At 44.6% G+C, this 25,326-nt stretch overlaps 1 protein-coding gene across 2 annotated transcripts in view; it reads right to left on the bottom strand.

The window, feature by feature from the left end:
* PLB1 (phospholipase B1) overlaps positions 1–18,834 on the bottom strand; it is an 85,352-nt gene extending 66,518 nt beyond the window's left edge. The window contains exons 1-4 of one of the 2 annotated variants that reach the window (XM_030214675.1): positions 18,648–18,834; positions 6,577–6,641; positions 1,689–1,779; positions 300–358 (exon numbers count right to left, since the gene is read on the bottom strand). In XM_030214675.1, coding sequence (XP_030070535.1) covers positions 300–358; positions 1,689–1,779; positions 6,577–6,641; positions 18,648–18,708 — 276 coding nt within the window. In that variant the 5' untranslated portion in view covers positions 18,709–18,834. Of the gene's footprint in view, positions 1–299; positions 359–1,688; positions 1,780–6,576; positions 6,642–17,941; positions 18,075–18,647 lie in introns of those variants that run through there. The other variant, XM_030214676.1, reaches the window with a different exon arrangement.
* Positions 18,835–25,326: the final 6,492 nt, after the last annotated feature.

Here is a 25,326-nt window from a genome sequence, read left to right as displayed (position 1 = left end):
GCGCGCCGGAGACTGGCGCTGAAGAAGGCTTCAGCTGGCGGGGGTTGGGGACCCCCGCCTGCAAAACCAGAGGAGCCAGATGAAATTTGAGGGGCCCACGCCTCCGTGGCCCCACCTAGCTATGCCACTGGTAAAAATGTTTAGAATGTGACTGAATAAAAGCTTAGCACTCATTCAGACAATGAGATGCACTATGTTCCCTGCATGTAACATCAGCCCATGTAAAACAGTAATGGCCTAATGAGAAGTCCGTGAGGCACTGTTCTTAACGAGGAGACTAGGAATAACATGAGACTTACTGTAAGGGAGTCTCCGAGGGCTGCAATTATCTTTACATCTGCTGGTTTTACTCTGTGAACTAAAAAAAGAGGACAAGAGGAAGAAAAGATGGACGTATTCCTTATGACAAGTCACGGAACTTCTGCTAAGGTCAGTGTTAACACGTAAGTCAATTATTTTATACTAACTGAGGGAGAACAACATTTTTTACAAGGAAAGAAATGCATGGAAATGATGGCGCACAGCACAACACCAGGGGCATTTAGAAAAGAACTGGAGAAGCACAGACAATACTTAGCAGTGGGGAATTGTGGGTAAAGCCACAGATTTCAATAGTCCGGGGCACTGCACTAGGACGGAAGTTGGAAAAATTAGTAAAATCTGGACAACACGTCTAAAAAATGCCTAGGAAATGGCTGTTTTCAAAACAGACTTTTTCTGCTTTGAAAATCCCTATGTTCGGCACTTGATTTTTGGACATTTTCAGCAAAATGAGTGGAGGAGTGGCCTAGTGGTTAGGGTGGTGGACTTTGGTCCTGAGGGACTGAGTTCAATTCCCACTTCAGGCACAGGCAGCTCCTTGTGACTCTGGGCAAGTCACTCAACCCTCCATTGCCCCATGTAAGCCGCATTGAGCCTGCCATGAGTGGGAAAGCGCAGGGTACAAATGTAACAAAAATAAAATAGATACTATTGGAGATTCTACATGGAATGTTGCTACTATTGGAGATTCTATATGGAATGTTGCTATTCCACTAGCAACATTCCATGTAGAAGGCTGCGCAGGCTTCTGTTTCTGTGAGTCTGACGTCCTGCACGTACGTGCAGGACGTCAGACTCACAGAAGCAGAAGCCTGCGCGGCCACATTGATGATCTGCAAGGGCCGACTTCTACATGGAATGTTGCTAGTGGAATAGCAACATTCCATGTAGAATCTCAAATAGTAGCAACAGTGGAGGAGTGACCTAGTGGTCAGGGTGGTGGACTTTGGTCCTGGGGAACTGAGTTTGATTCCCACTTCAGGCACAGGCAGCTCCTTGTGACTCTGGGCAAGTCACTTAACCCTCCATTGCCTCATGTAAGCCTTAGACACCATATGAACAATGTTCATATGTTCATTCAAGCATTTGGTTCATTACATTAACAAGATCGTTTTTATTTATTTATATATTTTTAGTATAGTATGCCTTTATATTAAAATTGTAGGAACGTAAAGGATTGTATTCTTTGCTGTACTAGGTTTTACTTTGTTTGCAACTTTTGTTCCCCACTTAGAATGTTTCAGATATCGCAGGTTAGAAATAAAGTTTTATTATTATTATTATTTATTATTTTTAAAGCCTCTGAACCAGAAGGCTACAAACTGTTCTCTCAGGTGAGTCAGCTTCCTGCGGGCAGAGCTGCCTACCTGTAGTAGGGACTGTGGAAGACGGAGTCATATCCGGGCACATGAGGGGTTGGTGCTGACTTGTTTGATTTCCAGCTTTCTCAGGAAACTCCTGCAAGGAAAGAAAATAAATGGGCAGAGTTTCACATTTAATTCTCTTACCGTGTTTCCCCGAAAATAAGACACTGTCTTATATTAATTTTTGACCCCCAAAATGCGCTAGGTCTTATTTTCAGGGGCTGTCTTATTTTTCAGGGAAACATCGGGGTTGGATCGGGGTTGGATCGGGGTTGGCCCGCCCTCCGTCGCTCCCGGAACTAACCTTAAACGCCTCCTTTCACCTTCGCAGCAAGCAGCAGCAGGGCAGGCCACTCCTTCCTTCCGTGTCCCACCCAATACCAAGTATCACAACAACCACTCAGAATTCACTTATCCAACATTAGAGCTTCAAACACATCAAAGTACATAAGCCCTATCTTAGATATGTCGCAACAAACTCAAAGGTGAATGAATTACCTGAGCCCATAAGCCAGGCCCCCTCCCTGCCCATCTTCAAAGCCTTGCTCAAAACCCACCTCTTCAATGTCGCCTTCGGCACCTAACCATCATACCTCTATTCAGGAAACCTGGACTGCCCCTACTTGACATTTCACCCTTTAGATTGTAAGCTCCTTGGAGCAGGGACTGTCCTTTATGTCAATTTATGTTAATCTGTACAGCGCTGCGTAACCCTAGTAGCGCTCTAGAAATGTTAAGTAGTAGTAGTAGTAGTTCCAGAGAAAGGTCATTGAAGGAAGAGACTACGGGATCATGAATTGATAAGCTGCTTATCTGTGGGTCATCTGGTGAGTCCTGAATCACCTAATTAAAGTCTCCCCAGTGCTGGCTTAACATAGCAGCTATGGTTAAATCAGTCCAAACTTATCCACAGGGAGGATGGGCAATTTTAAAATCTTTATCAGCCTGTGATGTTGGTAATGTGATTTCCAGTCCTTCCCTGAAGCAGCCATTTTGGATCACAAAGTAGGATTTCTGTCAGAACCTAGTTATTGAAGAAGCAGTGGTGGAAGCTGAAGATAAGTGTTTTTTTTCTTAGAGTTTATGGGAAATAATGCACATTCCTTAGAATATATAGAGACTGGAATTTTGTATTATAATAATATGAAATGATTGTAGTAACTGTTTAGGACATTTGGGTAGAGAGGTGTGGTAGCCGTGCAGCTGTATGCGGTATCTTCCATCTTAAGTAGAGAGGTGTGGTATAAAGGAGATATTTGAGTGGAATTTTTTGACCGATGAAAGACTATAGAATGGGCTATTTCATGCTTTGAAGGCCATGCTTTTTTTTTGACTGAGGTGTTTTTTCTCCAGCTTTTTTTCGAGAGTTTGGGCTGTTGTGTTGGCTCTTGTTGTTCCACAGTGACTATCAAACAATAATACTTGGATAGTATTTAAAAAGGACTGATTACATATCCGTAATTTCCTGACATGTGGTTGTGAATACAATTTTCAAATAGCCCATTTACCTTTGTAAATATCTGGGAAAATGGCTTTTGGAAATTGCAATACAGTAGAGTTTCAGTTTTCCGAAGTTCTGGAGTAACCGACAGTCAGTAATCTGGGCTCCACCCACTCCCTCCCAAATGTCAGAAACCCCTCCAAACTGCTTCCCCTACTCACCCAATGAAGCTTGGAGCCTCTTTGGGTCTATCGTTGAAGCTCTGGTGACCCAACAATGAGGTTGGGGCACAAGAATGCCCAGTCACTCCTGCTCATGCCAGCTCCGTTTTCAAAACAGTAGCTATCAGACTACTACTACTACTTAACATTTCTAGAGCGCTACTAGGGTTACGCAGCGCTGTACAAATTAAACAAAGAAGGTTGTGGCAGCCATTTTGAAAATGGAGCTGGCATGGGCAGGGGTGACTGGGGATTACTCCTGCCTCAACTTCACCATTGGACCACCAGGGTTTTAAAGGAAGACCTGGGGGGAGGCACTTGGGGAGGGGAGTCTGGGAGTGGGGAGGCTGCTGCTGTTTAAGGAAGGAAGGAAGGAAGGAAGGAAGGAAGGGATGAGCTGAATATGGCAAGGAGGGGGAGAGTGATGCAGTGCTGTGCAATCTGTAGAGTCTCGGATTATTTGACTTTTCAGTCATCTGACAACCTGTCAGTCCCATTTACAGCGGAAAATTGAGACTCTACTGTAATTGGGGGTAATTCTATAAGAAGTATGCACTTTACATGGTGAAGTATGTGTCCACTTTAGGGTATTTTAATAATTTATGTGGCAGTTGCATAGTCAGACCTGCCATTTCAGATGGGCCCCGAGTTAACTTGGGTGAGCCCTTCCCACCCCCACCCATGTACATAGATACAGTTTTTTTTAAACATTCCCTCTGCCCCTGCTATCGTCATCTTTCTCGCCCTCTGCCGAGCATCTGCTCCTCTCTCCCCCCTTATCGTCATCTTTCTCCCCCTTTGCCCCGCATCTGCGCCTCTCTCCCCCCTCCTGCTTGGTATCTGCTTCTCTATCCCTCCATGGTCTACCTCCAAGCCGTTGCCGGCAGCAGTTCCAGTAAGCAACCTGTGCCAGCCCTGTAGGCTTCCCTCTACTGTGTCCCTGCCACTGAAGAAACAGGAAGTGATGTCATCAAGGGCAGGAAACAGTAGAGAGAAGCCTGCAGGGGTGGCGCAGGTTGCTTATAGGAATCGCTGTTGGCAACAACTGAAAGGTAGATGGGGGTGGGGCAGAGACAAGGGGTTCAGAGAGAGATGGGCAGCTGCTGTGAGAGAGAGGGAGAGACAGCGAGAGAGAGAGAGAAGTGAGGCATCGACAGTTAGGTGCTTTGGGGGCCACTAGGTGGGCCAGGGGCAAGAATGGGTGGGCCTGTGCCCACCTGTAGCTTTACCACTGTTATGTGGGCTGTGGCAATAGATGCATGTAAATGATCCCTTACAGAATATTGACTAGTTGTGTGTGTCATGATGATGTGATGGTGGAGTTTGGGTAGAGTAGAGAAGTACACGTGTGATTATAAAATGTTATAATTTACACACATACATGACAAATATTGGAGCTCTTGTACTAGGGCCTGTGTAAGCATCGGTGCCTGCTATTTAATGCTAGTATTTTATGAAGACACCCAGTTATAGAATTAGCGCCTTAGTATTCGAGTGTGTAACTGCAAAGGGAGTGTTCATATGGGAGGGGCATGGATGGGTTGTGGGCGTTGACTAGTTCAGCACATACTGCATTGAATATTGCTAATTAGGTGCCTAAGTGCTGCATTTAGATCAGTGGCGTAGCCACGTGGAGCCACGGGGCCTGGGCCCCCGTAGATTTGGCCCTGGACTCCCCTGCCGACAACCCTCTCGACCCCCCCTCCCGCCGACAACCCTCCCCCGGCGCCGCTGTAGGCTACCTTTGCTGGCGGGGGACCCCAACCCCCGCCAGCCGAGGTCCTCTTCTTCCCGCAAAGGCTTCGTTCTGTTTCTGACATCCTGCACGTTGACATCCTCACGCCCGGATCCCAGTGCTAAGCGCTATTCAATGAACAGTATCCTACTTTGAGTTCCGTTTATAGAACAGTGCTTAACAGGTCATTTTTGGCGCCCAAATTGGAGCGCCATTTACAGAATTGAATCCATAATCTTCAATTACGTATTCTGGGATGGGTATCTGGATGATCACAGTTGCTGACAATCAGAATCTCAGGAAGGGGCTTAAGGGCCTGAAAATGAATTGAGGAGACACAGAGCTGAAGTTTTATTGAGGGCCTCTTCAGGGGCATAGCCAGACTTTGGCAATTTGGGGGGTCCAGAGCCCAAGGTGAGGAGGCACATTTTAGCCCCCCCTGGTGCCACTGACCACCAACCATTTTTGACCACCCGCCATTTTTGACCCCCCTGCCGCCAACACTTTCGACCCCCCCTTCCTGTTGTCATCGGGTACCGATGGCAGCAGCAGGGGAAGGTTGGCGGCAGGAGGGGGGGGGGTCAAAGGGGTTGGCGGTGGGGGGCAGGGCCAAATCTATGGGGGCCCATGCCCCCATGGCCTCACATAGCTATGCCCCTGGGCCTCTTGCACTTCCACCCAATTTACCTTGCTTGTGGCCTCTGTCTCTCTAGGATTTAATCTCATCAGTGCCCTCCAGGGGTCTCTGCTGCTCTGAACATGAATTAAGGATGAAATTCAAGGTCAATGGTAACTTTCCAGGAACTAAATCCATAGCTGAAAATAGGGCCCATTGTTGATGCTTTTCATAGTAGTATTTAGTAACTTATAATCAGATCAATGAGAGGATGTTTCTATTTTTTTTTCCCCATAAATGAAATCAGGGGCAAAACTCAGTTATATTTTGCAGTCAGTTTTTGACTGAAACCTCACATCTCCCCCACCCCCCCTTTTTCTGCACACAGGGAGCCCAGGAAAGATGTTGTGTTTTTCCTGTTCAGTGTTTATGGCAAAAATCTTAGTACAGTGCATCTCTGGGGACTTAATGCAATAATACATTTCTGTGTAAACTTTACAATGATCTAATCTTACAGTAATCTGTCATTAAAAAAAATATGAAAACAAGCAGCAGTCTGTAATGGGAGTAGCTTTCAGAATTCAAGTAACAGCCCTGCCTATAGCCCATGGAAATGTGAATTTTTAAATGCAAAGGAGTGCCAATGATTATGTAACCAAATGGGAAATGGGCATTAGAATTCCTGGCCATGCTGAGACCATGTCCACCCTGTCCAGCACCTGTCACATCGAAAAGAATCCATGCTCTATTATTTCCTAGTATATTGATATTTAAAATATGGATTAGCGAGATTAACTAGTTTGAAGAACCTTCATTATCTCCACTAAGGTCAAATGAGAAACTTGAAAGTTCTAACTGCTACGATGATGTAATTATACCTGAATTCCCCGTAGGGCCATTTGCTCCTGGATCCCCTTCTGATATGCCTCCAACCAGTCTGATCCTGGAGAAAGAAAGATGGTGAGAATGTATAATTTACTCACAAAGAGGGGCACAAGGTACCATAATGCCAGAACTAATTCTTGGTCAAGGCTTAGAAAACAGGAAGAAAGAACATTTGTGTCTTAAAAGGAAGTAGGTTTGTTGGGAGTATTAAAATGAGATGGTCATATTCAGACAACCATGGGTTTATGTGACTGCTAGTTGTAAAGGGGTTCTCAGAAGGGGATGGGGGGGAAGGAGTGGCTAGAAGGATTGCCTTCTAAACATGCTGATCCTTATATACTGTGTGGTCATTTAGTCAGTCTTCTGTATTTATTAATTTGTTACATTTGTATTCCACATTTCCCCACCTATTTGGAGGCTCAATGTGGCTTACATAGTGCCAGAGAGGCGTTTGCAGACTCCGGTGTAAACAAATACAAAGTGATGTTGTGGTAAGATAAAGTTCATGTGGTACAGCCACATAAGGGAATCGTACAAAGGAAGTTGTTGTGTTATGTCCATTACCTATTTTAGTTTTCCGATCAGGTACCGCATACAGTTCAAGCTTCTCCTATTAAACTACAAATGCACTCGATCTGCAGCCCCTCCTTACCTCTCTACCCTCATCTCCCCTTACGTTCCTTCCCGTAACCTCCGCTCTCAAGACAAATCCCTACTTTCAGTACCCTTCACCACCACCGCCAACTCCAGGCTCCGCCCTTTCTGCCTCGCCTCAGCCCATGCCTGGAATAAACTCCCTGAGCCCATACGCCAGGCCCCCTCCCTGCCCATCTTCAAATCCTTACTCAAAGCCCACCTCTTCAATGTCGCCTTCGGCACCTAACCACCATACTTCTATTCAGGAAATCTAGACTGCTCCAACTCGACATTTCGCCCATTAGATTGTAAGCTCTTTTGAGCAGGGACTGTCCTTTTTTGTTAAACTGTACAGCGCTGCGTAACTCTAGTAGCGCTCTAGAAATGTTAAGTAGTAGTAGTAGTTGTGGTGTTGCAGAGGTTAGGCATTTATGTTGGATTAGTAGGGTATGCCTTTTTAAACAGGTGAGTTTTTAGTGTTCTCCAGAAATGTAGGTAGTCATACGTAGTTTTCAAGGCTTTTGGTAATGTGTTCCACAGTTGTGTGCTTATGTAGGAAAAACTAGATGCGTACGTTGACTTGTATTTGAGTCCGTTGCAGCTTGGGTAGTGCAGATTTAGGTACGTTCGCGTTGATTCGGATGTGTTTCTAGTTGGTAGGTTGATCAAGTCTGTCATGTATCCCGGAACTTCACCATAAATAATTTTGTGAACCAGGGTGCAGTGTTTGAAAGCAATACGTTCTTTGATTGGGAGCCAGTGTAGTTTTTCGCGGAAGGGTTTTGCGCTTTTGAATCGCGTTTTTCCGAAGATAAGTCTAGCTGCCGTGTTTTGAGCGGTCTGAAGTTTCTTTAAGGTTTTTTCTATGCATCCCGCATAAATTCCATTGCAGTAGTCTACATGGCTTAGTACCATTGATTGTATCAGGTTGCGAAATGTTTCCTTCGGGAAGAATTGTTTCACACGTTTCAGTTTCCACATTGAGTGGAACATTTTCTTTGTTGTGGATGTCACTTGGCTCTCTAGTGTTAAGTAGCGGTCCGTTGTAATGCCGAGTATTTCCAGGCTGTCCGAAATAGGGAGGGTGTAATCTGAGGTGTTGATAATTGTGGGGTTGTCTACATTGTGTTGGGATGAGACGACGAGACAGTGTTTTTAGTTTGTTGAGTTTTAGTTGAAATGCATTTGCCCAAGAGTCCATGATGTTCAAGCTGATCTTGATTTTGTTGGTGATTTCTGCCATCTGTCTCAGTTAAGTTCTGTTCCAAGTAAAATAATCTGCACGTCTCTTCAAGTACCATAAGATGGGGATTTGTAGTTGATTTCTGGTTTCTGTTCAGAAAATGGGATGGTGTGTCCAGTGCTGTAGCGAGGGCGGCTGACACCCGAGGCGGTTCGCTGCTGCGCACCCCCCCCCCCCGGTTGCAGCACGGTGCACCCCCCTTGGCGCGCGCACACACCCCCCTGGAGCGCATTCTTACCAAAGAGGGGGGGCGGGAGGGAGGGCCGCTTTGCCCCGAGTGCACGTCACTGGGAGCTGTGTCGGCTCCGTCTGTTCCCTGCTCTCTCTGCCCCGGAACAGGAAGTAACCTGTTCCGGGGCAGAGAAAGCAGTGAACCAGCAGAGCCGACACCCCCCCCCCCAGCGGTGTGCACCCGGGGAGGACCGCTCCACTGTCCCCCCTTCCTACGCCACTGGGTGTGTCTGCATTAGCCTGTCATCTCCAGAGAATCTCCATTACAGGCAAGCAACTTCACTTTCACCAGTGACAGTATAATGCAGCCACACTTCTTAGCGACTGCTTAGCTGAGGGTTGCCAGGGTTCCATCTATCATTTGCTCGGCACCCTGAGCCTAGAATTCAGGAAGAGGAAGATCAGGAGAACAAGTTGTGAAGCCTGGCTCTCTGGAGGCAGAGTCTATGGATTAATGCCTAATGAAGGTATGAACTGAGGCCCAGGTAGTGGCTTAGCAGATATCTGTTGGGGGTGTTGCATGGAGATGCGCAATGGACATAGCAGAAAGTAAAACAGTCAGCTATCCAGAAGGAAAGTACATGCTTGGAGGCCTACAGGCTCATCTGGTATGACAGAAAAAGCTATGAGAATTTAGACAGACAGAGAAAAATAAAGGCAGATAAAGACCATACGGCCTATGTGCCAATCCATGCCATCTACTCTCCCTTTCACTCCAGTAGACATTCTATTGTACTTGTCCCAAGCTTTCTTGAATTCAGATACAATTTTTATCTCCATCACCTCCTCCGGGAGGCCTTTACACAAATTCACCACCATTTCAAGAAAAAGTATACTCAAATGTTTGTATTGAACATATAAAGAGAGATACAGGCCAGTAGTGGAGTGGAGGAGTAGCCTAGTGGTTAGTGCAGTGGTAGTAGTAGTGAACTGGGTTCAATTCCCACTGCAGCTCCTTGTGACTCTGGGCAAGTCACTTAACCCTCCATTGCCCCTGGTACAAAATAAGTACCTGAATATATGTAAACCGCTTTGAATGTAGTTGCAAAAACCTCAGAAAGGCAGTATATCAAGTCCCAGTTCCCTTAAAAAATAAATAAATAAATAAACATTTGAGTTGTTCATTGTTTTACATTAACAATCCATGTCCAGATTTCCCCCTCCCCCTTTTATCTTCACCCATTAAATCCCTTTATTAATACCCCTAAATAACTCCACCTTAAAGTCTACCAAATTGTGTATTACTTATTATACAGTGTGAATCTGGTAATCCAACATCAAACATTTATTCAGTATGTAATCCTACCCCTTTCGCCCTCTCCCCACCTAATAATCCCCCCACCCCCAGAAAACAAAGAGAAAAACACCAGCAAAATCAACCTCTTGTTATACTCAACCTAACTACCCAGTTCTATCCCTACACTCCTCCGTGAAGTAACATTTTCTCAGGTTGCTTCTGGCCCTTGATGTGATCGAGGTAGTATAATAATGCTCTTCTGCAATCTTGTGTGTCTGAGAGTGGATGGAGGCTTCTTTAGCCTGGGTGTGTGGCTTTGGGGGAAAAAAAAGGGAAGAATGATTCCTCATTGATGTGGAAAGGAGAGGCTATTTTCAGCAGAACTCCAGGGGGGGGGGGGGGGGGGGGTTGCAGGTGGGGGTGCTGGATTACCTATTAGAAAGGATTTTCATGTAGGGAGGGTAACATATGAGGGCCTAGATTTCACCAATCTTGCAGGCTGATGTGATAGTGACCAGGAATAGGATTTTCCACATCACACATTTCAGAAAACTAGGATTCATGGGTTCAAATGGTGGTGCCATAATTTGAGGCAGCCCCACTTTGGAGGTCCCAGGCAGGGACTAGGTGTTCAATAGTCAAGTTTCAAGTATATTCATACTTGATACCACTCTTCAGAAGCCAATCGGGGCAGTTTACATACATTAATCCCTTCGGGTGGGCTGAGATTGACTTTCCCTGGTTGTATTTCAGTGAGGCAGCAATAGCAGAATGATGTACTGGAGCTGAACTTGTTTGAAGGCCTGAGTCTGAGAAGTGTATGAGGTACTGGAGAGGAATGGGCACTGACCATGTTTTGAGGTTGTTGTGGTGGTGGTGGTGGGTCAAGCACCAGGCCCTGAATCGGTGCCACATGAGGCTGTAGGACTTCCTTGTGGCAATCACTGAGCAACAATCAGGATGTCCTGGATTTGTGGAGGAGAGTTGTGTTGTCTCTCCCCTGCCCTTCCGGATGCAAGCCATTAGGGAGAGGAATTTGAGGCTGGGATGAAGGAGGCGGCTGTCGTTCTCCGTGAAAAGTGTGTTGGGCAAATCTCCAACCTCATGGGTTCGCTCAGAGTGAGGGCTGAGAGCCATGAGCCATGGAAAGCAGGGTTGTCATGACCATTTTGGGATTATGCGTATGACATCCACCAAGCTAAGAAGGCTTTATTAATACTTCTTAGTGTGTGAAATAAGACTTAAGCTGTTAGTTACAATTCATTTTTGATATGTTTTTAAATTACTTATAGTGTTTTATAATTATGTTTTAATATTCATATACAGTTTATGTTTGATATATGTTTTTCTATTTATATCTGTTGAATATATCTTTTGACCTTTATTTATTCAATATTATGTTAGTTATAGCCCCTGACGCAGCCTCTAGGTGCTGAAACGTGGCCACATTGGGCACTATTCCTTGGGGTAGTAGAAGTCAGCTATTGTTGGGGTTGGAAGGGTAGAGGGTGGTGGTGGTGGGGGGCTTATTATACTTGTTCGTTGTTATTACTGTTTTCTATTTGTGATTTATAAACAGTTGCACAGCATATTATTCCTTTTTTAAACTTTAATAAAAAGATTTAAATATAAAATCATAACTGTTTGAGGCTTCTGCAGATGAGGACAGATCCCACAGGGGTGGGACGGGAACGGGGACAGGACCAGCGGGGACGGGGTGTGGACAGAGACAGAACCCAAAGGGATGGGGTGGAGATGGGGACAAACTGTGTCCCCGTGTCATTCTCTATTCTGCAGCTCATCAGTATCTCTCTTATCTCTTCCTACAGCCCTCCCTGGGACCTCTGTTCTTCAGGTAAGTAACTCTTATCTGTATTCTTTTTCTCCACTGCCAACTCCAGACTCTGTTCCTTCATTCTTCACAATACACCTGAAATAGACTTCTTGAATCATACATATATTTATTTGTGACTTTTATATCCCATATTATCCCAAAGTCTTGAGTTCAATGTGGCTTACAATATAGATTGAATGAATATAGAATGAAAAATTACATTGGTCTTGAACATGAAGAGACAGTCCCTGCTCGACAGAGCTTACAATCTAATTAGGACAGACAAACAGGACAAATAAGGGATAATACGTTGGGATGAGTAACAAGGAATAACAGATTATTAGAAGGGTTACAACAATGTACAATTTGATAAAGACATAATACAAGCAGAAGATAAGGTTGTCAACCAGTTAATTAGATCAAAAAACTTAAGACTAATGTGAAGAAATTTGAAATGAATTTGTTAAGAGATTAGTTTTTAACGTAATTCTCTGTCTCTGGCTCTATTCAAAGCCAGGCTAAAAGCCCACTGCTTTTAATCTTAACCCCTTATACACTGATCAGTACCTATGTTGCTGTAATCAGTCCATTAGAAATGGAATCCCCCAATTTCATGTTTGTCTGTCTTAGGTAAATTGTAAGCTCTGTCGAGCAGGGACAGTTTCTTATGGTTTTACGTGGAGCACTGCATATATCTAGTAATGCTACAGGATTAAATAGTAGTAGTAGGGTATGGGGGTGTTTGCTTCCTTCCAATCTAGGGAGACTAGCCAGTTATTCTGACAGATGAGTGGCTGTGAAATAAAAAAGCTTTACTAATAGAAATGATTTTATCATAAAGGAAATGAGCTCGTTGTCAATCTGAGTAGTAGAATGCTGCCTGCTGGGATGTAGCTCCTGAAGAAGCTTAACATTAGTGAAACAGAGAACCTCCGTTGAGCAAAAGCTGGATTGTATTACGTACATTGACCACTCTGGAATTCGTTGCCAGAGATTGTGGTAAAGGTGGTTAGCTTAGCGGGATTTTAAAAAAGGTTTGGACGGCTTCCTAAAGGAAAAGTGCATAGACCATTATTAAAATGGACTTGGGGGAAAAATCACTGCTTATTTCTGGGATAAGCAGCATAAAATGTTTTGTACTTTTTTGGCATCTTGCCAGGTACTTGTGACCTGGATTGGCCACTGTTGGAAACAGGATGCTGAGCTTGATCTACCTTTGGTCTGTCTCAGTATGGCAATACTTATGTTCATAATATCGCTGGTGTATGACTAAGAGTGACCTTTTCAAAGCGAACAGCATTACTAGATTCTAAAGATAAGTTATCCCTTTGATATCTACAATTGTGATACTTTTATGGACTCATTTCCTCACTGATGGGCCGATGCTCAGAACCAAACGCGGGTGTTAGAGGTGACTCTTGCAGGACTAGCGCCCGCTTTAGTGAGCACAAAATGCTCAGAGGCTATAGCGTGGGAGACAACATGCGTGCCAAAGATTAGTGCAAATAGAACGCTAATGTAATCGAACGGACGTTAATGAAGCCATTTCTTATTCTCTTCCAATGCTCAGAGAACAACGCACAAAACAAAGCTGCCCTTACCACTGAAAACAATAACACCAGCTCAGAGCAGGTGTTAGGGTGTTGGAAGAGAGGATTTCTCATGATTCTTTCTTTAAAATCTACTGGTTTCTATATAATTTGGAAGCAGAAGGAAACCTGTGCACGCCCCTATGTGTGCAAGTCAGAGCAAACTCAAAAGTGAAAGGACACATTGGTGCTTGTTTCCTGAGTTTAAATATAAGCCTTCCAAGTTAAGAAAAAAAAATTGAAATGCTTATATTTAAAGGTGCAGAAACAGATGCCAGTGTGTGTTTCACTTTTGGATTTGCCAGGCACATGCGCACAGGAACTGATCTTACCGCAAAACTCTTCTGTGCATGCGCCAACCACGTTCCCCCTTGCTTTCGCTTTTACAGTGTGCATAAGGTAATCATATATTATTATTATTTGTTGCATTTGTATCCCACATTTTCCCACCAATTTGCAGGCTCAATGTGGCTTACATTATACCGTAATAGCGATCGCCATCTCCGGATAGAGAAATACAAGTGGTATTACATTAAGGTGCATAAATGGTAAAATATAAAATGCAATGGTATTGCACTGAAGTTCCTAAAAGATAAAGTGAATTATAAACAAGTTAGACAGTCAACTATAGAGAGTTCATTTCCGGTATGTTGAATAAAGTGACAGTGCGTACCGCGTGACTTTCATTAATAGTCCGTAGGTTGTCAGTCTAAGATCACATAGAGAATCCGCTCAATAAGTGAGTCCCATTCCACGTGAGGAAACTCACAGGAAGGAGGAGAGTCTGAGACTCCACCACTGTGTCCACTGCCTGCTGAACCCAGCTAAGGCAAACCCTAGCAGCATAAGTACTGGGTTATGTGAAGCATTGCATTGGTGCATGATGCCACCCTTGGCCGTTTGCTGCTCGCTCGCACAAATTGAGCTCCACTCCTATCCATCCATGTTTCTCCCCTTCTAAAAGAAAGATATTATTGTACGGAAAGTGTAGAGACCTCATAAGAAAAATTCAAGGAAGACTTCAGCTCCCCGTTCTGCACATCTGGTAATGTGGTTTTCTTGGTGACCACCGCCACTAAAACAGTCCACCTTGGGTAACTTGAGTTTCTCCAACTCTTCCTGAGAAATAGGCAAGCCATCGCCATGAAAATCTGCACAACATTAAAATCTGCCTCATCATTATCTCACCTTTTCAAGAAATTCAGGAGTTTCAGAAGCCAGAGAGGCTGCTGGTAATCCTCCTTAAGAATGAGGAGTGGATGGTGGAGCCAAGGATTCCACCTCAGAAACCCGTTCCACACACCTCTTTTTCCTGAAGGATCTAATCTGCAGAGGCTGTGAAGCTTGCACAAATCTAGAGTGAGCGGAATGCTGCTTAGGCAACAATGCAGAAGTATCTGAAGTCTGATGAAATTGTTTAAGTAAGCATGATAGAGCAAAAGTACAAATTTTGGAGAAAAAGGCTCCAGAACTGTCCGCAGCTGAAATAGAAGGCAAGGAAAAGCTGGGAACCTGAACCGGCATTGATAATGCTGCAATCCTGGGAGTCAAATCATGCTCGCTCAAAATGGGAGCCACATCTGGGCAAAAAGGCTGAGGGAAACGAGGCTGCAGATCACCTTCGCGTAAAGCAACCATTGGTACACAGAGAAAACAAAACTGCGAGTTAAACCCGACAATTAAATAAAATTTAAAGCAACACTCACTCCTTGGCAGCAAAAGCCAGTTACTCAAAACACCTTCCAAATGAAGCCACCGAGCAGGAAACCTGCCCTTAGTGTCTTTTTTCCTCTGTACTTATTTATTTTTAAACCTGTGAGGAAGGAGAATAGACAAAATGGCTGGATAGGTGTAGGGGAGGGACTTGGCACTACCAAGTGTACCCCTAAGTTGGCAACTCAGCCAAGACCCCCCCCCCCCCCCAGCTCAACTGGACCAAGGAACCAGGAACAGGAGCTGTGGTAAAGTTGAGGCCAGGAGTTGTAAGAGACCGTTTACCTTCCTTCTCTATCTCCACCTGCTGGTCGATGGGCATAACCCACAAGTCTATGGATTCATCTGCTGTAGACACCAAGGAAAAGGGAATGGGATTTGATATACTGCCTTTCTGTGGTTTTTCCAACTATATTCAAAGTGGTTTATGTAGTATATACAGGTACTTATGTACCTAGGGCAATGGAGGGTTAAGTGACTTACCCAGAGTCATAAGGAGCTGTAGTGGGAATTGAACCCAGTTCCCCAGGATCAAAGTCCACTGCACTAACCACTAGGCTACTCCTCCACTGGCAACATTCCACGTAGAAGCCTGCCCTTGCAGATCAACAATGCGGCTGCGCAGGCTTCTGTTTCTGTGAGTCTGACGTCCTGACTCACAGAAACAGAAGCCTGCACGGCCGCGTTGCTGATCTGCAAGGGCAGGCTTCTACATGGAATATTGCTAGTGGAATAGCAACATTCCATGTAGAATCTCAAATAGTAGCAACAGAATCTCAATAGTAGCAACATTCCATCTAGAATCTCCAATAGTTTCAACATTCCATTTAGAACCTTAAATAGTAGCAACAGAATCTCAAATAGTAGCAACATTCCATGTAGAATCTCAAATAGGGAAAGGGAAATGTGACTTGATATACCACCTTTCTGAGGTTTTTGCAACTACATTCAAAGCAGTTTACATGAATTCCGAAGACCATAAAAACAACGCAAGATTTAACTATCTTCCGAAGACTATTGAAAACTGACTTATTCAAGAAGGCATACCACAAACAACTGTCCTAATTACTAAACAATTAAGACTGAAGAATAAGACTGGATTGACCTTAATCACACGATCGAATAACCTCATTGCTTTTAATAAACAAACAATCCCACTGTTAATCTAATATCGATTACTATGTAACCACACAATGCTGACTAACCTCATTGCCAAACACTATCATTTCTACCCTAATGTCGATACCTGAGCAACAACTTAATGTTGACACCTACGCAAGATCGCAATGTATTCTTATACCATGTATGTATGCACTGACTGTAAAACCATGTGCAACTCTGTAGACCGGAAATGGCAATCGCCACTACAGCAAATGTAAGCCACATTGAGCCTGCAAATAGGTGGGAAAATGTGGGATACAAATGCTACAAATAAAAAATAAAAATATTCAGGTACTTATTTTGTACCAGGGGCAATGGAGGGTTAAGTGACTTGCCCAGAGTCACAAGGAGCTGCAGTGGGAATTACACCCAGTTCCCCAGAATCAGAGTCCGCTGCACTAACAACTAGGCTACTCCTCCACTAGCAATATTCCATGTAGAATCTCAAATAGTAGGAACAGAATCTCAATAGTAGCAACATTCCATCTAGAATCTCCATTAGTAGCAACATTCCATGTAGAAGCTCAAATAGGGAAAGGGAAATGGGACTTGATATACTGCCTTTCTGACGTTTTTGCAACTACATTAAAAGTGGTTTACATATATTCAGGTACTTATTTTGTACCAGGGGCAATGGAGGGTTAAGTGACTTGCCCAGAGTCACAATTAGCTGTAGTGGGAATTAAACCCAGTTCCCCAGAATCAACGTCCACTGCATTAACCACTAGGCTACTCCTGCCATGAAAAACATTGAAGGATGTACCTCCAACATAGCTCCTTGTCATCTCCTGGACATTCCCTTAGCATACAGTGCATTAGTGCAGTGGTTCTCAACCCAGTCCTCAAGGCACACCAAGCCAGTAGGGTTTTCATGACATACACAATGAATATGCATGAAATATATTTGCATGCACTGCCTCCTTGGTGTGCAAATTTATCTCATGCATACTCGCTGTGGATATTCTGGCTGCTAGGGTGTGCCCTGAGGTCTGGGTTATGTGAAGCATTGCATTAGTGCATGATGCCGCCCTTGGCCCTTTGCTGCTTGCTCACACAAATTGAGCTCCACTCCTATCCATCCATGTTTCTCCCCTTCTAAATGAAAGATATTATTGAACGGAATACCCAATAAAAGATTAAAGTATCTTAAGTAAGAATTAAACATAGAATTTCTCTTTTCTTGTTTTATTTTGATTTAAGAAATGATTGGAGGAGTAGCCTAGTGGTTAGAGCACTGGGCTTGACATCCAGGGGTGCCTGGTTGAAATCCCACTGCTGCTCATTGTGATCTTGGGCAAGTCACTTAACCTTCCATTGCCTCAGGCATAAAATTAAATTGTGAGCCCAACAGGGACAGGGAAATATCCATTGTAACTGAATATAAGTCACCTTGAGCTACTACTGAAAAAGGCGTGAGCAAAAATCCAAATATATATATTTCAATAGAGTGTTAATTCATTTCATTTATTATTTCTATATTGCCCAGATACCTGGCTACCCAGTACTGCTTACAACAGTAATAAAAAACAATTCAAGCTATTTAAAAATCTAAAAAAAATATTAAGAACGGGAATACAACAAACCCTTCAACCTCCCCCCCCTCAATATAATCTATCCAAATACCTAGACAGCGTTAATATCCATCTAATCGTACCCAAAGGCTACTTTTCTTCCTATCATCAGTCTTCCCCTGATACCTCTTCAGCCCCCTTACCTTCACCATTCACCAGTGTACCACTCCCATATGTATCTCACTTCTGGAAAAAAAAAGTCAGGCTTTTACCCTCTTCCTAAATGCTACATAATTTAATTCCACTCTTAACATTTTGAGCTGAGCTGTTCCAAAGCTCTAGTCCTGCCACTGAAAAAGCAAGCTGTCTCAATAATCTCGAACTAGGTTCCTTGACGTGATCATAACAATAATTTACGTTGTCACCTCCTAAGTTTCCACAACAAATAGCCAGGAGCTCCTACACCCAGAAACTGAAACGTTGCATAGGTACCTTAAATTGAACTCTCGTTTTAACTGGTAGCCAGTGTAAATCCTTCAAGATAGGTGATGCTCTCTCATATTTGAGCCTCCAGAAGATAAACTTTGCTGTCACATTTTATAGGGTCATGAAATACTCTTATTCTAAGTGCATTCTTTTGACCTGAAAACGTTTGAATCAAACTTAGGTACTCTGTATGTCAAAGGTTTATAACTGTAGGAACACATTGTATACCATACATTATGTAGGGAAAATATAGAAATGTGTCCTGACAATGCAGCTTTTTGCAATTTCTACAGGCTCTGGTATTTCTTTTCTCATCCGTGATCTTCTTCCAAAAATAAAAGAACTTGCCTGCAAGATGGCAGCTTCCCGGTGGCTAAAGCCTCCAGCACGGTATATGAATTTATTAACGATCTTGGCACCTACCAAGTGCATATTTCAGCAGCAGGACACAGGTGAACACCTGTAACACAGCAGTGGATTTCATGATGCAAGAAGGTCCCGGATCCTAAAGCCTGTTTTCTGAAACTGACATGGTCTTAAAGAGCAATTGATATGTGAAGGTGTAATGAGAGCTTGTCCTGGTCATTGGTTGCAAGCCTTGGTAGAGTAATCTCAATGATGGGCTGTAAATATTTCAAAACAAACAATCATTGAGGGAGCTATCTCGGGCCCAAGACAAAGTTCAAGTTTAGTAAAGTAATTGACCCTCAATCTGCACGTGAAATTTAACGGTTAATATCTATTTATGGACAGTGCTCTAGCCCTTGTACTATGATCTTAATTCTGATACTCAGTAAGACATGTAAAACCGTCCTGGAATATCTCAAATTAGATTAATAGGACTGTTTTGTTACTCTGTGTGGTGGCCTTGAGCTGAGAATCCCTGGACTAAAAGATAGCTGTGCAGATAGAGACTCATTTAGAACGTAAGTGTTGTCATACTGGGACAGACCAAAGGTCCATCAAGTCCAGTATTCTGTTTCCAACAGTGGCCAATCCAGGTCACAAATACCGAGCAAGATCCCAGAACATTTGATGCTGCTTCAAAAAACACCTTCCACTCATTCTAGATCAGGGCCGCCGAGAGGGGGGGGGGGCAGGGGGGACAAAATTCCACAGGCCTGGGCCTCCAAGGGGGGCCCGGCGCTGCAGTCCCCTCCACCTGCCCCCCTCCATCCACCACCGGGCCGGGCCCCCCCTGAATTCAAATCATAGCGTCTCACCTCGACCTCGCTCCGTGTGAAAGAAGCGCAGCAGCGGCAGTCTGCAGATCGCCTCCCTCCCTTCAGGCCTTCCCTCTCTGTGTCCCACCCTCGTCTGATGTAACTTGCACGAGGGCGGGACACAGGGAGGGAAGGCCCGAAGGGAGGCGATCTGCAGACTGCCGCTGCTGCGCTTCTTTCACACAGAGCGAGGTCGAGGTGAGGCGCTATGATTTGAATTCAGGGGGGCCCGGCCCAGTGGTGGACGGAGGGGGGTGGCAACGATGATGACCTTCGGGGGCGGTGGCTGTGCCCGGCCCAGCCTCTCGGCGGCCCTGTTCTAGATAGGGCATGCGCAGTTAGGTGTGCAATTGGGCACTCAGTTGGCAAAAAGAACCAATGATTGACTTTAACAAGCATTAATTTGCAGTTACACATAACTGACTTAGGACACTTTTATAAACTAACTTCTACAGTGTGCAATTGCAAATGAGGCATTAACGTGGGAGGAGCATAGGCAGGTCACATACTTATACCGTTAAGTTGCACATGTAACTCACGGTTCCCTCTCAGCTGAGCGGCAGTCCTCCACCTCCAGGCCCGCCAGTGGGAGGTTCTGTTTCGCTATTACATTTCCAATAGTGAGGGACAGGCAGGCTCACGGGGGGCGGCAGCGGCGGGGGGCGGAGGCGGGATGGAGCTGTTCTGGACCTGGTGCTTACGAATGGAGAGTACGTTTCTGACGTCAAGGTGGCAGACCATTTGGCATCTAGTGATTATCGTATGGTATGGTTCAATATTAAAATGGAAGAGAGAGCTCATTCGAGATTGAAGGTCCTGGATTTCAAAAGAACTAACTTTGCCGAGATGGGGGAATTTCTCAAGGAACAGTTAGCGGGATGGGAACAGCCGAAGGATGTAGAACAGCAATGGAGAAGACTGAAAGGAGCTATATTAAAGGCAACTAACCTTTATGTTAGAAAATTACATAAAAGTAAGAGGAAAAGAAGGCCTCTCTGGTACTCAAATGTAGTAGCTGAAAAGATAAGGGTAAGGAGACTAGCCTTTGCATGTTATAAGACGACTCAGAAAGATGAAGACAGGAGAGAATACCTGAATAAGCGAAGAGAAACTGGAAAAGCTATCAGGAAAGTGAAGCGGCAAATGGAGGAAAAGATAGCTAATACGGTAAAATTGGGGAATAAGACCTTTTTCAGTTATGTGACAAGAGGAAGTGCCATAATAGCATTGTGAGGCTGAAAGCTGAGGGAGAAAAATATGTGGAAGATGATAAGGATAAAGCTGAACTGGGTAACAATTATTTTAGCTCTGTGTTCACGAATGAAAAACCGGGGGTAGGGCTGCAGAAAACAAAGGCTAAAGGGGATGGATGTATGGTAGACCAAGACCCGTTTACGGAGGACTGTGTTCGTGAGGAACTTGCCAAACTAAAACTAGACAGAGTGATGGGGTCTGATGGGATACACCCGAGGTTGCTTAAGGAACTTGGAGAAGTTCTGTCGGCTCCGCTGACGGACCTCTTCAAAGCTTCCTTAGAAACTGGAGTGGTCTTGGTGGACTGGAGAAGGGCGGATGTGGTTTCTTTGCACAAGAGTGGAAGTAAGGAGGAGGTTGGGAATTACAGACCTGTCAGTCTGACCTCGGTGGTGAGTAAGCTAATGGGAACACTTCTAAAGAAGAGGATTGTGAGATTTCTTGAACTACATGTAATCAATAGAAATAAAACAAAATAAAACATGAAAAAGAAAATAAGATGATACCTTTTTTATTGGACATAACTTAGTACATTTCTTGATTAGCTTTCAAAGGTTGCCCTTCTTCATCAGATCGGAAATAAGCAAATCTTGGTAGATGACAGTATATATAAGTGAGACATCAAAGCATTTCAGTGACAATCATGGAATGCGGGACCAGAAGCAGCATGGCTTCACTAGTGGCAGATCGTGTCAGACGAATCTGACTGTCTTCTTCGACTGGGTGACCAAGCAGTTGGATGTGGGAGGGGCGCTTGATGTGGTATACTTGGATTTCAGCAAAGCCTTTGACATGGTTCCGCACAGGCGACTGATAAATAAATTGAGTGCCCTCGGTATGGGACCTAGAGTAACTGATTGGGTTAAAAATTGGTTGAATGGTAGGAGACAGAGGGTAGTGGTAAATGGAGCTTGCTCTGAAGAAAAGGATGTCGTCAGTGGAGTACCACAGGGATTGGTCCTAGGGCCGGCTCTTTTTAACGTCTTCGTGAGCGATATTGCGGAAGGGCTGTCTGGTAAGGTTTGTCTCTGCGGATGATACTAAACTCTGCAACAGGGTGGACACCCTGGAGGGTGTGAATGACATGAGGAAGGACCTAGCGAAGCTGGAGGAATGGACCGATATTTGGTAACTAAGGTTTAATCCCCAAAATGCAAGGTCATGCACTTGGGTTGCAAAAATCTGAGGGAACGGTACAGTATAGGGGGTGAAGTGCTTCAGTGTACGAAGGAAGAGCAGGACTTGGGAGTGATTGTGTCTGATTACCTTAAAGCTTCCAAACAGGTAGAAAAAGCGACGGTCAAAGTCAGAAGGATGCTTGGGTGCATAAAGAGAGGCATGGCCAGCAGGAAAAAGGAGGTGATAGTGCCGTTGTATAAGTCTCCAGTGAGGCCCCATTTGGAGTACTGCATGCAGTTCTGGAGACCGCACCTACGGAAAGATATAAACAAGATGGAGTTGGTCCAGAGGGCGGCTACGAAACTAGTTAATGGTCTTGAATGCAAAAATTATAGGGACAGGCTTATGAACCTCAACATGTATACGCTGGAAGCGAGGAGGGAGAGAGGAGACACGATAGGAACGTTTTAATATCTCAAGGGCATTTTTGTACAGGAAGAGAGCCTTTTCCAAATGAAGGAGAGCTCTGGAATGAGGGGGCATATGACAAAGTTAAGAGGGAATAGGCTTAGCAGTAACCTAAGGAAGTATTATTTCACAGAAAGGGTGGTGGAGGCATGGAATGGCCTCCCGGTGGAGGTGGTAGAGTCTAGGACTGTTCCAGAATTTAAAAAGGCATGGGATAAGCATGTGGGATCGCTTAGGAACAGGTAGAATTAGGGGTTACAGAGGATGGACAGACTGGATGGGTCATATGGCCTTTATCTGCCGTTATGTTTCTAAGGGTGTAGAAACAGGACAATGTGATTTAGTAACAAGGGGGGAAACAGAAGGCTGGAAAAAGGAACAATGCAATTGCTGATGGATGGTGATAGAGTTTTCCGAGAAGTGCTAATGTGCTAAGAAAGCTAATCAAAAAATGTATTAAATAGTCCAATAAAAAAGGTATCATCTTATTTTCTTTTCTCTGTTTTATTTTATTCTATTTTTACTGATTACCTTTAAAAGTGGACCAACACTGCTACCACATCTCTCTGTTGTGTTAGGGAAATCATTGTAAATCCGGTTCCAGCTGTTGAGGAATTCCCTAGTGCACATTGGTTTATTTGAAGTGATGACTAAACCTTTAGATATTGTCTTACTCTCAGGACCAGGGTGTGGTAAACAGATGACTTAATATGGTCACAGATTATAAGATTCCAGTTTCTCCATTTTGGGTGGGCAGATGCATTAAAGTGTAAATTTCATTCATGATCTTTTTTTCTCTCTCTGCCTTTTGCACTGTATTTCCGTGTCTGTGATTTTTCTGCTTTTCTCCCAGTCCGTACTGATAAAGAAAGAGAGGGGTTTCGGACATAGGCAAATAATGATTCGATTAACTACCTTTTCCTCCAGACTGAAGCAATTCACTGAATGCAAGTGGGCTGAACGGACAGAAAGAAACTTTTGTATAGGTATCATTAGCGACAGGGGTTTGCTCTGCCGTCTTGAGGAATTCAACAGTTCGCCCTAGTATTTCCAGTTATAATCTAGTTATCAAAACCACCGTTTATTTGATAGAATTCCCTGTCACTGTGTCCTTTCTGTATGTGGTTTCTAGATAAAAGTTTAGTTTTCATGATAAGCTTGCTAAGAATCTGGTTTCATTTTTATCCGCTGACCTTGCATGAGCCTGGTGTTTAAATTATCAGGAAACGAATTGGTAGACATTCCAATATGATTACATTTGTTTTTATAAGACTGATAGAAAAACAAGTAGTTCCCTACCAACCCTTTTACAGGGAACATTAGTTTTATGATTAGACTAATTAGATAAAAGAATTAGCAGGTACTATGCATTTTCCCCAAATAAATTAAATTATGTAGATTTCTGTATATAGCAAACAAAAGGCCCTGACACTTATATTTTCAAACAAACCGTTAATACAAACCGAACTAGGAACCAGGAAAGTTCATGCTATATTTAGCTAATTTTGTCTGCATTTACTGTTGCCATGCAGGTTCGAACCTTTTACTGGTAACTATACCTCGTTAAAATGTATTATTTGTGTTTATCTATCATAAATCTTTCTGACTAGCCCTCTCTCTAGTTTGATGTGGTTTCACGGTCTCTGTCTTTGCTTTGTGTTTTGTGCTACTCTCTGTACTTCTGTTTGTCATCCGTACTCAGTGCATTTTTTCAAGCGAAAAAGTTGCCGGTACTCAAATGCCAGGTCACCCTTCAGGGTTGGGGTGATCACTGAGGGACCCACCCCACAATAGCCAGCCCCCCCCCCCCTACCACACACACACAATAGCCAGGCCCCCTGCAACCAGTCACAGAATCTATGACAAGGCAGAATTGGTGTGTAGAGCCTGAGCTCTTTCATTAAAACTTGGGGCCCATGGGTCAGTTTTAGCAGGCAATGGAAAAGGTGCCGGTATTCAGTACCCTCAAGTACCCCCTCAAAAGAAAGCCCATACTTCTCTTTGAAAGGGCAAGGATTTTGTCTTAGTACAGTTGCAAAGTGGGAACCGTTACCCAAGTGAATGTGCCTCAATTTTGTAAATAGGTGGATTTCTTGGCTTTCTTTGCTTGCCAAGGTATTTGTTTCCTCTGTCAGTACTATTTGCTTTTATTTTACAGGGCACCATCTCTAACCTTTGTGTCTGATATATAACAGACACAATTCCTCTAAGAAGATTCCAGTTTCATAATGTAGCCAAACATAGCGTCTAGTCAGGGGTGTGCTGGTAAATTTTTAACAATGGGCTCTTGCTCTGGCGTAGCCAGCAGTGGCGTTCCTAGGGGGGCTGACACCTGGGGCGGATCGCCGATGCGCCCCGCCCCCCGGATGCAGCGCCCCCCCCGGAACAGCGCGACCCCCCCCCCGGGTGCACGCCGCTGGGGGGGGGTGCCGCGCGCCTGCCGGCTCTTTGTTTTCATGCTCCCTCTGCCCCGGAACAGGAAGTAACCTGTTCCAGGGCAAAGGGAGCATGAAAACGAAGAGCTGACAGGCACGCGGCACCCCCCCAGCGGCGTGCACCCGGGGCGGACCGCCCCCACCGCCCCCCCTTGGTACGCCACTGGTAGCCAGCTCTGCATTTTTGGGGGGAGGGGGCAGGAGTAGACTGGGGGGGGGCAATGCCTACCTCTCTCAACCCCCGCCCCGTGTGGCATGCTAGGCATAGCTTTGCTGGCAGTGATGCCGAGCCCCACCAGCCAATAACTGGCCTGCCACCACTCTCTGCTGCTTGTTTCTGGCTCTGAGCAGCATGCTGGGACTTCTCGCACATGCATGAGAAGGTCTGAGCCTGCCGCTCAGCAATGTTGCCAGGGCTGTGGGTTTCCCATCCAGTTGGGCTCCTTCCCGCGACCCGCCGCGGCTTTTTCATGCCGCATGCGGGTTGCGGGAATTTGGGTGGCTTCTTGCCCTGCCGGCGGTTTTTTCGCCTGCCGCGGTTTTTTTTCCCACGGGCGCGATGATGTCATTTGTATGCAAATGACCTCATCAATATTTATGAAT

This window comes from Microcaecilia unicolor, chromosome 9, assembly GCF_901765095.1.
Source record: "Microcaecilia unicolor chromosome 9, aMicUni1.1, whole genome shotgun sequence".
NCBI lineage: Eukaryota > Metazoa > Chordata > Amphibia > Gymnophiona > Siphonopidae > Microcaecilia > Microcaecilia unicolor.
This window is presented reverse-complemented; position numbering and strand designations above follow the sequence as displayed.